The sequence below is a fragment of the Heptranchias perlo genome, chromosome 1, assembly GCF_035084215.1.
Source record: "Heptranchias perlo isolate sHepPer1 chromosome 1, sHepPer1.hap1, whole genome shotgun sequence".
Taxonomy (NCBI): domain Eukaryota; kingdom Metazoa; phylum Chordata; class Chondrichthyes; order Hexanchiformes; family Hexanchidae; genus Heptranchias; species Heptranchias perlo.
In genome coordinates, this window is record NC_090325.1 from 86476802 (window position 1) to 86491106 (window position 14305).

Sequence of the window (14305 nt, forward strand, 5' to 3'; positions counted from 1 at the left end):
AGGTCCAACTGTGTTTCTGCTAGTCTTTACAACGCAACAGGCACGCTTGTGAATATGAACTTTCCACTACTCAAGAGAATATGCCTGACTGAACTCTAACCCACCAAGTGATGACAGACATCATAATTTACAGCCTAGAAGGACCAATTCACTAGTGGTTTGTTTTTCCCTATATCACCAACCCTTATTGTGCATATTATCTGTACCAAAATAATTATGAATTTTGTATATTTTCAATGCGGTTAGCTAAATTGATAAGACATTAAATTAAACAAAAGTCTGCTGGTTGGGTTATCACTAGCCCAGTAAAATTCTGTGGTGCAGCTCAGTGTCAGTCAATGAGAGGCTGGAGTTCAATCTGCACAGTTTAGAGTGCTGTCAATATAAGTGCTTGGAGCTGGTATTTGCAGAAAGGTTTCAGGGAATGAAGAAGATCCTGTGATAAAGATGTGTAAAAGGAGGCAGCTGGTAAGAAATGAGCAAAACAATGGGAATTATAGTGGTCAGTAAATAGAATTCAGTAACAGGGGAAGAAAGGCTGGAGGAAAATGAAGCACAGCAGTGACGATGCAAGAAAAATCAAGGTGCAGAAGAGAATTAGCCACTAGAAACATTGAACTAGTGATCAGAACATTGAACCTTCCAATTAGTAGCACACAAATATCTCGTGCTATACAATACTCAACTCATAAAATAATTTACAGAGACAATGGGGGCAATTTTAACCTAATCCACCTGGCGAGAATCGGACGGGTTCAGGTCGGCCACTCATTTTACGCCCTCCTCGATTTTACACTCCATTAAAGTCAGCGGTAAAACTGGTGGCTGACCCAAAACTGTCCCATTCCAACCAGGCGGAGTAGCTTCAAAATACCATCAAAGTCTTCATAAAAAAATGTTTCACAAATTTAGACAAAAATGATGCATGCTTTTTGTGGCATTAAGTGGAAGTGCATGAGGGCTGTGGCCTTTTAAAAGCCAGAAAGATTTCAGCTATGAACTGAAATTATTATATTTATTATGTATTATTACATTTGATATGTCCTGTGACATTCATCGAAAAGTCCTAATCAGCCCCTTTGCCTGTGATGCCTTTAGGGAACACTGACCTAATAAGGCTTTCCAATGTTATGAGAGAGTCTGTCTGACTGCTTATGCTCTAGTCACTTGGTGGTGCTGCAGAGACAAATTTTCCAGCTTTGTTTTCCAGTTCTGACTTGATTTTTAAAAACTCCTTGGGTAAGTTAACATTTCAGGCGATTTTTCAAATTTTATATTTATGGTTTCATTTTTCTGTTAAAATTTACTTTCCAGTTTTGGCTCACAGGTTCCTGTCTTTCTAGCAGCCCCCCGCCCACCCCGGCCCTTCTCCAGGAATAACATCGATGGTAGGGAAACATTTAGAGACAATAATCTGGGATAAAATAAATCGCACTTGGGAAAAGTATGGGCTAATAAATGAAAGTCAGCACGGATTTGTGAAAGGAAAATCATGTTTGACTAACTTGATTGAGCTCTTTCATGAAGTAACGGAGAGGGTTGATGAGGGTAGTGAGGTTGATGTTCTGTATGTGGACTTTCAAAAGGCATTTGATAAAGTACCACATAATAGACTTGTTAGCAAAATTAAAGTCCATGGGATTAAAGGAACAGTGGCACCGTGGATAAAAAATTGGCTAAGGGACAGAAAGCAGAGAGTCGTGGTGAACAGTTGTTTTTCAGACTGGAGGGAATTAGTCAGTGGTGTGCCCCGGGGGTCAGTATTAGGACAACTTCTCTTTTTGTTATATATTAATGACCTGGACGTGGGTATACAGGGTATAATTTCAAAGTTTGCAGGTGACACAAAACTCGGAAATGTAGTAAACAATGGGAAGGATAGTAACAGACTTCAGGAGGACATAGAAAGATTGGTGAAAAGGGCAGACACAGGGCAGATGAAATTTAATGCAGAGAAGTGTGAAGTGATGCATTTTGGTAGGCAGAATGAGGAGAGGAATATAAACGAAATAGTACAATTTTAAAGGGGGTGCAGGAACAGAGAGACCTGGGAGTATAAGTACACAAATCTTTGAAGGTGGCAGGACAAGTTGAGAAGGCTGCTAAAAATACATATGGGATCCTGGGCTTTATTAATAGAGGCATAGAGTACAAAAGCAAGGAAGTTATGCTAAACCTTTATAAAACACTGGCTAGGCCTCAGCTGGAGTAGTGTGTTCAATTCTGGGCACCACATTTTAGGAAGGATGTCAAGGTGTAGAGAGGGTGCAGAAGAGATTTACTAGAATGGTGTCAGGGATGAGGGATTTCAGTTATGTAGAGAGACTGGAGGAGCTGGGGTTGTTCTCCTTACAGCAGAGAAGATTAAGGGGAGATTTAATAGGTGTTCAAAATCATGAACAGTTTTAACAGAGTAAACAGGGAGAAACTGTTTCAAGTGGCAGAAGGGTGGCTAACCAGAGGACACAGGTTTAAGGTGATTGGGAAAAGAGGAATATGAGGAAACATTTTTTTACGCAGCGAGTTGTTATGATCTGGAATGCGCTGCCTGAAAGGGCGATGAAAGCAGATTCAATAATAACTTTCAAAAGGGAATTGGATAAATACTTGAAGGGAAAAAATTTACAGGGCTATGGGGAAAGAGCAGGGGAATGGGACTAAATGGACAGCTCTTTCAAAGAGCCGGCACAGGCATGATGGGCCAAATGGCCTCCCCCTGTACTGTAACTAATATAAAATTATGAAAGAGAATGTTGCTGCGTGCCCCCCACACTACCTCCCCCACCCGGCGGCTGTTTTATCTTCTCTCCTCTGTTCCCTGGTCCACAGCCAGTTCTTTGGCCCTTCATCTCATAATAAATGCACAAAATATTCAACATTTTGCAAAAAAAAAATCACATATTTACCCACAAAATTATCCAACTGCTTCAACAATTCCCCCACCTCCACATAGACTCCCATGCACCCCACTGAACGTCATCAACAGTCTCAACACTTGGTACATCCTTCTCTACTATCAAACAGCACCACATGAATCCACAGCCCTGTTCTCTGCCACCCAGCCCAGCTGAGGCCCAGCGTAAAGCCCCATGCACCGCGCTGAACCTCATCAATGGTCTCAATGCAAATTTTAAGACAGAACCACACCCCTCAGCTCCACCACCCAGCTCAGCTGAGACCTGATGTGAAGAAATGTGACTGCACAGCTGACTAAAGGCGTGCTGGTACTAAACTTTTTTTCCCAGCATGTGCAGCTCTAGAATCAGCTTGAAGGCAGCAGAGACAGTGAGAGCGTCTTCTTGCCGTACAGGAAACATGAGGTAAAAGCCTTCCAAATAATTTAGGCATGAAAGCGACCCTTTAATAATTAATTTACTAGAATTGCTTGTTCATACATATTTCACAAAATGCTGCCTATAAATTCACTAAATTGTGTGAAAGAATCTGGAACATCATCTTACTACCTTTGCTGTTCCAGAGAGAAAAATCACGATGTAGATTTTCAATTTTCAAGGTGGCGGAAAGCAGGCAGAAGCAGATCGGCCGACCTTTATACACGTTGCTTGATTTTCCTTTCCAAAAGTGAAAATCTACCCCATCTCTTGAAACTTATCTTTTTTGATGAAAAGCATAACAGGGAAAACAAAACGCAATAGCAACTATTCTACAGACCACCTAATAATGGAAGGGAAGTGGACGAAGAAATATGTAGGCAAATCTATGAAATGAGTAAAAAAACATTGAATAATAATTATGGGTGATTTCAACTGCCCCAAATAAACTGGCAAGAAGAGGTGGGGAAAGGGGAAAAGGGAATGGAGTTTTTATAATGTGTACAGGACTCCTTCCTTACCCAGTATGTGAGAAGCCCAACAAGAGAGGAATCACTGCTGGATCTAGTAATGGGAAATGAACAGGACAGGTAAGAGAGGTAAGTGTAGGGGAACATCTAGACAATAGTGATCATAACATAGTGAGGTTTTACATAATGATTGAGAAAGACTAAGTAAGACAAAGGCCTAAATAATAGATTATAAATAGCTACTTTTGAGGGGATGAGAATGGAACTAAGGAAGGTAAACTGGAAAAAAAAATTGACCAACAAAGAGATAAATGGCAGTGGGAAATATTTAAAACGGTGATCAAGAGTTCAGGAGAAATATACATCTTTGAAAAAATAAGAACAAACCAGCCAACAATGAAACACCATGGATAAATAAAGAGATAAGGGTAAAACTGAAACTATAAAAAAGGCAGACTCTAAGTACATAGACAATAAAGGGGAGGATGACAAAAGGGAATACGTAGCGATTAGGAAAGCAAAGAGGAACTACAAAATTAAATTATCAAGGAATATAAAAAGAAATAGTAAAGTATTCTACAGACACATAAATAACACAAGAAAAATCAGCATAGGGATAGGGCCACTAAGCGATGCACAAGATAAACTCTCAGGTAATGACAGCGAAATTGCAGAAATATTGAATAGTTACTGTGCCTCAGTATTTACCAGGGAGACTAACAAAGTGGCTATGACATTAGAAGAGGAGATCCAAAAAGGTATAAAGACATTTAAGATAGAAAGGGTGGGGGGGGAGGATAATTGATAAACTAATCAAACTTAGAGAGGATTAAACTAATCAAACTTAGAAAGGATAAAACCTCTGGTCCAGATGGAATGCATCACATATTAAAGAAGTTAGGGAAGAGATTGCAGAGGCACTATTACATATATATATAAAAATTAATTAGAAAAGTAAATAGTGCTAGAGGACTGGTGGACAGCTAATATTATTCCTATATTTAAAAAGGGAGATAGAACCAGTCCAGGCAACTATAGAACAATTAGCTTAACGTCGGTGATAGGAAAGATAATAGAATCTTTACTCAAAGAGGTAATAGAAAAACATCTAGTAAATGAAAATATTAAAAAAAAGTCAACATGGATTTCAGAAGGGAAAGTCATGCTTGACCAACCCTATTGAATTCTTTGAAGAAGTAACAGAAAGAGTAGACAAGGGTAATGCAGTAAAGGTAGTATATTTGGATTTTCAAAAGGCCTTCAATAAGGTACCGCACTGACTACGGTCAGAGCATGTGCAGTTAGGGGATAGGAAGCAGAATGGATAGCAAGCTGGCCAAAAAACAGAAAAGAGAGTAGGGATTAAGGGTAGGTACTCAGACTGGCAAAAGGTGAGAAGTGGTGTTCTACAGATATCGGTGCTGGGACCGCTATTGTTCACCATTTATATCAATGATTTGGACTCGGAATCGGAAGTACAATTTCAAAATTTGTTGGCGACACAAAATTGGGGGGTGTAGTTATTACAAAGGAAGAATGTGTTAAAATGCAAGAAGACATTAATAAACTTGCAGAATGGGCGTGTAATTGGCAAATGAATTTCAATATAGATAAGTGTGAGGCGGTGCATTTTGGTAGGATGAATAAGGAGGCCACATACTGCTTGGATAATAAGAGTCTAAAAATTGGATAGAGGAGCAAAGGGATCTCGGGGTACAGATACACAAATTGCAAAGTAGCGATGCAGGTTAATAAGGCCATAAAAAGGGCAAACCAAGCACTGGGGTTCATTTCCAGAGGGATAGAATTGAAAAGCAGAGAAGTTATGTTAAACTTGTATAGAACCTTGGTTAGACCACACTTGGAGTACTGTGCATATAGTTCTGGTCTCCACATTATAAAAATGATATAGAGGCAATGGAGAAGGTGCAAAAGAGATTCACAAGGATGATACCAGAACTGAATGGATATACTTTTCAGGAAAGACTAAACAGGCTGGGGCTCTTTTCTCTAGAAAAGAGAAGGCTGAGGGGTGACCTGATTGAGATCTTTAAGATAATGAAAGGGTTTGATAGGGTAGGCGTAGAGAAAATGTTTCCACTTGTGGGGGAATCCAAAACTAGAGGTCATCAATATAAAATAGTCATTAATAAATCCAATAGGGAATTCAGGAGAAACTTCTTTACCCAGAGAGTGGTAAGAATCTGGAACGCGCTACCACAAGGAGTAGTTGAAGCTAGATAAACACATGAGGGAGAAAGGAATAGAAGGATATGTTGATAGGGTTAGATGAAGTAAGGAGGGAGGAGGCACTTGTGGAGCTTCAATGCTGTCATAGGCTAGTTGGGCCAAATGGTCTGTTTCTGTGCTGTTTCAATGGGCATAATTTTAGCCCCCAAGGGCTGGGGGAGAAAGAATAGTAAAAATAGTTGAATTCTTCAGCAGGACCCCATCCCGGCTCCAATGCGCCCACTTCTGGGTTCAATCCAAGTGCGTTTGGATGCGCGTGCAACAGACACCCAGAAGTCCCGTCCCCACTTAAAGCCGGCGGGCCGATAGTTAAAGGGGCAATGTGCATCACCGCGATAGTTGAGGCACTTAATCTTTTGTGTGTTAGAAATGTAAAATGAATTTAACCTTACCTGTTTGGGTTTCCCATCGGTTCTGATTCACATCAGGTGAAAGCAGGTGAGAAGGGCCGGATCCATGAGGTGAGTGCCTTTATTGCACTGCTTGTGGGCCAGGAGGAGCAGGAGTGCTTCATCCAGGCCCAACAAGCTCACCTGGCATGATTGGCCGCCCCACCCCGCCCCCAATGGTAGACTCCCAACCCGATGGCGGACCACACCCCCATAACCGACCTCCCCCGATGGCAGAGATCCCCCCATACCTCCAACTCCTCCCGACCTCCTCTGATCTTCTGGCAATGTCCTCCGATCTTTTGCTGACTTCCTCCGATCTTCTGCCGACCTGATGACCTCCCGGCCCACGCGTCCTCCATGGCCAGCACCCCCCACGTCCTCCACTGCCCACGATCTCTCCCTCCCTCCTCTCCAATTCCCGCCCGACAGCCAGCTAGCCTGTCAATCAGGCTGGCTGCCGGGCGCGAAACCCGGAAGTAAAGTTTATTGCCCTCATTAAGGTCGTGATCGCGGATTGCGTCCAGCCAGCTTTACTTCGCGTCTGATTATCTTTCAACCCGCTCTCTTCCCGCCTCCATGTATAAGTCATACCTATTGTAACTCAATGTACTACATGCTGAGGTACTTACAAAATATGGAACAAAGAAGCAGACGAGACTTTGATAAAAGGCATCCAGTATGCTGATCCAAAACGTTGATGATAAGTAGGCCTACAAAAAAGTACAAAGTAAATGAAGTCAGTGTAAAATCTAAGAACTATTTGTTTCACTCACTTTAACTTAATTGTTTCTCTTTAAGTTTGTTAAGAATAACAATGAGCAGTATGTATATAACTAGTAATTCTACTGATATTTAGTCAGTTATAATTAGAATAATGTGTCCACTTATAAAATCAAAAGTGGAAGGAAGAGTATTATTGAGCTCGGGGGGCGGGGCTCTTCATGGCCGGGCTCTTCCTGGCCGGGAAGGGGGCTCTTCCTGGCGGGGGGCGGGGCTCAATCCCCGAGTGATGAAATACTGAGTCATGAAAGCATGACTCAAAGAATTTTGAATCAGAATCAATTTCAATTGAGTTCATTCAAATTTGTTTGGAAATATCCAAATGCCGAGACAATTTGGAGTTGAATGTGTCTCTATTTAGGATCACAGAATTTTACAACACAGGAAGCCATTTGGCCCAGTGCATTTGCACCAGCTCCTTGAAAGAGATAGCCACTTTGTCCCATTCCCCTTATATTTTTCTTTTCAAATATTTATTCACTTCCCTTCAAAGTGCCATTATGGACTCTGCTCCCACCATTGTTTCTGGTAAGGCAATTCATGTTCTAACAACCCACAATGTGAAAAAAAATCTCCTACCTTCTTTCTTCATATTTTTGATGATCTTAATTTTATGCTCTCTACTTACCAACTTACTTACCAGTGGAAATAGTTTTTCTCTATTTACCTTATCACCTCTATCAGATCTCCTCTGAACCTTCTCTGCTCTAGTGAAAAGAGCCCCAGTTTCTTTAATCTCTCCTGATAACTAAACGTCTCATTCTTTGGTATTATCTTAGTAAATATTTCCAGCACCTCTCCATGGTCTTAACATCCTTCCGAAAGTAGAGCTTGCAAAGGTGGGCACAATCTTCTAACTGTAGCCAATGATTCGTTTAGGTATGCATTTAGAAAAATGGGTCTGTATGTACTGAGTGTGTAAAAGATGCTTAATAATGTTGAAACGGATCTGAATTCTCAATCACAAATATTTTGTTAGCTAAATGTTAGAGATTATTGTAACAGCAGTTTTTGCAAGTTTGTCATTTGCGGAATACCACATGATGGACAACTATTACGATGATTCATGACAACTACATATCTGATTATAAAACATTTTCTTAGAAATGATCGTTTTATTCTTCAGGGTTTCCTTTTGTTAGTTCTAATAACTAATGATCCTAGCCATTGCAGCGGTGAAAGCTTCAGCCAAGGGTGGGTGCTGCTATTTTTGTGTCACTGAGAAATTATTTCCACTGTGTTAAATCGGACGTACAATGTGCTCAGTGAGTCCCCCACTGGATCTCTTAGATACTTTATAAATTTACACCGAGCTTATTTAAATGTTCTGAGAGTGAGAGTGCTCCTGTATGCATTTTCAAACATTTACAATTTACTGGCCAGAGGTGGAGACCTGCACATTAATATAAAAGTAGTCAAGCCCGTGTTCGTCAGTTGTCTAATTACCATCTCTGGAGGGGGAGGAAAGAGAGAGAGAGAGAGAGAGAGAGAAAAGACAGCAGGGAATGAAGAGGAAACTGGGTCTCTTTGGAATTAATGTGTCTATGCTGACACACCTGGCAATGAAAATTCAGAACCAAGTCAGCCTTCTGTGGCAAGCTTAGTAATCAGATACCTGAACCAGCCCGGTCTGCAGACTCCAGGGCTCTACTGATGACCGGCCAGCCAGTTTGCAGCATAAATGGGTTTTCCGCCAATCTTCCACCAAAGTTACGGCAGCCGATCAGGAAATTCCCAGCAAAGATTTTTTAGGTCATTAGGCCCTTTAAGCCAGTGCTATTTTGGTGGAAGTGAACCTCAACAACCCACTTTCTCAATAATAACCTTCAGCCTCTTTTATCTCTAGAAGTGATGAACTTGCATCCCAACGGGGAGTCTCACCTGCTGGAAGCGTGTACTGGAAATTTGGGTGCGCGCTGCACATGATTTTCCGACCATTTAAATTAAAGGTCGGAATATCATACACGGTGTCCTTGAATTTCTAATAGGTGTTACTGGTAGGTGAGGCTCCCTTCGTAGCGGTGGGGGGGGGAGTGCTCTTCACGGCATGGGGCCTCCTCGCGGCAGGGCAGGGGACTCCATGGGTCTATTACCCTTTATTTGAAGAAGTTCCACCTGACTTCCCTTCCTCATTTTTGATTTGTGCCCCCTGGTATTTGAATCCTTCACCACAATGAACAATTTGCTTGCATCAACTTTGTCAATTCTCCTGATAATTTTGAAAACTTCAATTAGGTCCCCTCAAAATTTCTCTTTTCCAAAGAAAACAAACTCATCCTCTTTCACCTTTTCTCACAACTTGAATTGCTGATACCCAAGATTATTTTAAAGTTTGCCTCTGTACCCTTTCAAGGACAATAATATCCTATGATTATGTGACCAGACCTGCACGTGGCATTCTAAATGGGGACTGACCAGCACTTTATACAACATAATTCTTCAGAATTCCCTCCCCATGTATCTACGGATAAACTTTAAATGTTTCAGAGCTTTCAGTGCAGATGAGCCTCACATGAATAAATCCAATAGATTGAAGACAACAGTCTTAGGGTGGTTAATCACTATTCAAGACAAAGAAACCAGAGCTTTCACATAGTATAAAGCTATTAAACATCAATACCTCAGACTGTTGACCACTTCTGTAAAGTTGTGGGAGTTGGAGGAGTGACTCTGCAGAAACATCTTTATCCAGGATACCATAGATAATTGGTGGTACAGATGTGAAGAGGAGGTTGAAGAAAATGAGAATCCAGTAATCAATCATAGATGTACCAGAGAATCCACAGAAGAATTGGTACCAGAACAAGAGATTCACATAAGCCTGGTGGAGGAGTAAACCAATATTAAAAGAAATGGCAGCAGATACAGCAAGTATCACTTTATTTTCAAAGAAGCACAACTTCTTTCATCCAACTGTATTTCCCCACAAAACTGCAGCTTTTGAAATGAGCACAAAATCATGGATTCCTACAGTCAATTGTGCTATTTTTCTCAAAGTATAAACTGCAAATTTATTAAAACCACCTGTTAATCTACATGGAGACTAAATAATTCAATCCGAAACAAAACTACAATTGATATTCTTTGGGAAAACAGGAAAAAGGTCAAACAACTACATATAATACATAAAGCAGATCAATCATTACTAAAGAAATAAAAAAACTGCAATACATAGATACGTTACTAAAGGAGTTGCTGAGGATGCTCATTTTTAAGCATGAAGTCAAGCTGTGGAAATATCTTTTTTACTTGTAGGAAATAAGCAAAATATATTGTTGAAAAGCATTTGGCATTACAAAGAATAGGTGAGTACTAGATTGTAACAAAACTTTAATGGATAACATAAACTAGTAATGTTGGGATTAGTGGACCACTTTGCTGCACCCTCATTCCTCACGTGGTATTTTCCCAATCTCACTAAAACTAGCGGAGAGAGGTGGGGTTTTTATTAAAGGGGGTAACCATGAAAGGGAATCAAACCATGCCCATATCCACACATCTGTTAGCAATCAATGGTAGAGGTCTAAAATGAGATTATCTTTCCTGCCTCAGTCAGGGAACACTGCAAAATCAAGGAGTGGTGGAAAGCAAATCAAAATGAAAGGAAAAGAAGAATTTCTAAAAATGGGTAAATCAATTTACAAAGTAAATGAACAACAACTTGCATATATAACACCTTCAACACAGGAAATGGGTCGCAAGATACTTCACAGAGGAAAAACCCTCTCTGCTGAGCAGTAAACGGATCCTATTGTCCAAAGCCCATCTTAACTTGACTATTTAGGACTGGATGACTGACCTCAGTAACTTTTGCAGTGTCTGTCCTGCGTATTACTAGCTTTCCCAGTTGTTGAGTAAGTTTAGCACAAAGTTAAATTGAAGATTGGAGCCCAAATCTGTTTTCTATCTATTTAGACAAAAAATTAAACCAATCCGTATTTTGGCAACAGTACTTAGCATTAACGCTTACCACATTCTTATAGAAGAAATAAAGTATCATATTGGCGAGTCGGGTATAGCACCAGTGACCATGGACAAGCAGCAATTTTTTTAAATGTTTAAATCGAGAAATTGCAAAGTCACTGGACATTACTGCCTGTAAAATAATAAATGACAATCAGCAACATCCAAAAATATTTATGCGTTCAGTCAATAAACACAGGAAAAACACCGATACATATACAGCACATACTACTTATAGTAAGCTGTTTGCAAGGCTATGACCTGCCAACTATAACACAAAATTGCTGAGCTTTCAGCAAGGCGGCCAAAATTTGAAACTTCGTCTTGATTGACATTCACACTTAGACTTGCTAAGAGGTGCTCCACTCTCCAAGTTTATAGAAGGAAGGCAAATAAGAATGGGCAGTGTTCATTCTTACAGCATTGAGGCAGCCTGTGGGTAGATTAATCTCTAACTGTTAAGGGCTGCACAATACTGCCCTTTGCAGGTGGAGTGAAAGGGAAAATTAGGACTAAAATTATAATCAAATGATGCAAACATAACAAAAAAACATTACTGCTCTGAGTTAACTACAATTTTAGTATGTCAAAGTACAAACACATTTTTGAGAAAAGGCTGTCCTGTTTTGCTATTTAAATAATTCTTAAAGTTTATAGGCAGGGTGATATGAATTTCAATAGATTAACATGGCGGGGAAATGTAGTGGTTAAATAATTGCTAGTAAAAATAATCAAAGCTTCAAAAGCAGCCAACTGGAACACACCCTACAGACTTTGCAATGTGTCATAGTTACACTATTAGAGTATGTGCTTACATATTTATTGCATCTTTAAACTAGAACCAAACTAAGATTGTTAAGTATCCCAGGTGCACACGTTGTATTTGTATATTCACATTCATCTGGATATAGACATGTGCTGTTGTAGCTTTACCTGCATCCCTTCCTGACCAGAGATTCCTATTCCAACATCAGCCACCTGAATCATACTGACATCATTGGCACCGTCACCTGCATCATAAATTAAAACAGATTTAAATTAAAACAAGGATGAAAAGAAAATCCAGTTAGTTTAATGAGCACTATTCCCATGAACAAGTATATAGCAGACATATTGGTTTGGAGAGAGAAAAAAGAAAGAGGCAGCATTTGTCATGATAATGTCACAATCCGATACAAAGGTGTGTTTTCACACAACTTACATCACTACATCACATATTTACAAAACTGCTATTTTGTAAACAATTTCTCATGTAGAAGGTTCCCCTTTGATAAGCTGTTTTAAAAAAAATACACTAGTTTCAGAATATTAAAGTGTAGGAAGATGCTCAGTGGGCAATGCATTGCATGGTGTGGCATAATGCTATCCAAACCAGGACAGTTAGTTCGATCTGTGGTCTATGGGGGGGCACTAGGACTGGGATTGAGCAAAAAATAGCCAAGGTAAGATCCCAGAGGGGATTGTCAGTGCTGATGGAACCAGAATCCCTGCCCTGAAATGTAAATGGGAGAAAATTTGGAGGACACAAATGGAGTTAAGCTCAAACGTAGGAGAGTAGGAACCTTTTTACACAAGTAAATCTAACGCCTTCAAAGAACACAACTGTGGTAACCTAATAGAAGATTTGAGACCTCCAGACTTCTTGCTGTTTCATACAAATGAAGTGACAACTACTTTATTGAATTATTTTGTTGAACAAAAATTAATTATTACTGGTCATTATAGAAGTCTGTAATTTATACATGCATTCATTTACTACTACAGTACAAAAGCCAGCGTTCCAAAAGAAGCCAGTACTTCACCTTTCTGTTCCTTCATTTCTCACCCATTGCGGAGATCTACTGCTACAACAATGATCAGTACTGTATTACACAGGGAAACTTCTCCATGAATCCTGCATCCCCTCCATTTCATTCAGCGAAACCTAGAGCCGACATCAGTAGAGAGATTCCACTGGGACAGATCTGCATTTACCTGCCTTATTACAGCCAACTGAATTAATCACCAGCCCTTTTTTTGTTAAGAGCAACTTTACTGAGTATTTGGTATGTTTTAACTAATAATGGGAGACTAGAAAAAGAAAGAAAATCAGTGTCCAAAATAGACTAATTCCAGTGATATCAATGCTAAGGAACAGATCAAAGCCAAGCCGATCAAGTTTGCAGCAACTCATTAAGCATCTCCTTAATGTCTGCGTAACAAAAGGAATGATATACAGGATATAAATGTATAGCAGTGTTCCAGGGGTAGTCAACAGTCGTAGTACTTGCCCAAAGCTTCCTTCGAAAAATAATCTTGTTTTTATTAACAAACAGATGTACATATTTCAGCCAAAATCTAACACAAATCTTTTCAAAATGTTAATTTTACCCAACTTGTGTTACAATAATAAAAATCATAGGTAGAATATCATGAAGCAGTTTCAACCACTGAGGCTAGAAGAATACCAAATTAATTTTTCCAATTTGTGCATTGATTAATACAAGGGGTGGATTTCCTGCTGAGCAGGGTAAGAGGAGAAAAGTGTGACTTTTTCCTCGCTCCTTGTGAGGAAGTGCCTGGTCCCTCGATTTACCTGAGACATTACACAGTATGGAAATTTTGCATTTGACCATTCATCCTTGTTACCCCATGCTACAGTAAAACCAACAAACTGCTGTCTTTTAAATGCATCTACAGTTACAAAAAAAACCTACAATTACACAGCACAGACAACTCAGGGAATCTCCAAGACACTTATTTACCTATTGCTAGAGTCATGACTTTCAGTTTATCCCGCACTCGGTGAACCACCTTGCTCTTCTGCAATGGTGTCGATCTGCAGCATATAACAGCACGGCACTGTTTAGTAAGTTCCAAAAATGTATCTTCCAGACTTTCATGCAGCGCAAATTCTAAAGTCTTTCCATCAATTACCAGACCAATATGAGGCTCAGCCCCATCAGATGAAGAGGTTGGAAGAAAGCCGACACCATGAGTGTTCCTTTCAGTTGAGGTCTGTTCTGTGATTTCTGCCATAATTTTATTAATCAACTCTTCACATGCTTCCTGTAATGAGAAGAACAGATGAGCATTAGAGTCCTAGAGATTTTGGAACAAGAGATCTCAGCAGGACATT

The 14305-nt window shown here is 39.9% G+C and overlaps 1 protein-coding gene across 3 annotated transcripts in view; it reads right to left on the reverse strand.

Annotated features, from left to right (window-relative positions):
* Window positions 1-14305, reverse strand: part of LOC137323994 (phospholipid-transporting ATPase VD-like) — a 231749-nt gene that overhangs the window by 18011 nt on the left and 199433 nt on the right. For all 3 annotated transcript variants that reach the window (XM_067988174.1, XM_067988168.1, XM_067988179.1), the window contains 5 exons: window positions 13932-14235; window positions 12121-12197; window positions 11195-11320; window positions 9845-10045; window positions 7074-7154 (listed from right to left, as the gene is read on the reverse strand). In XM_067988174.1, the coding sequence (XP_067844275.1) occupies window positions 7074-7154; window positions 9845-10045; window positions 11195-11320; window positions 12121-12197; window positions 13932-14235 (789 nt within the window). The remainder of the gene's footprint in view (window positions 1-7073; window positions 7155-9844; window positions 10046-11194; window positions 11321-12120; window positions 12198-13931; window positions 14236-14305) is intronic.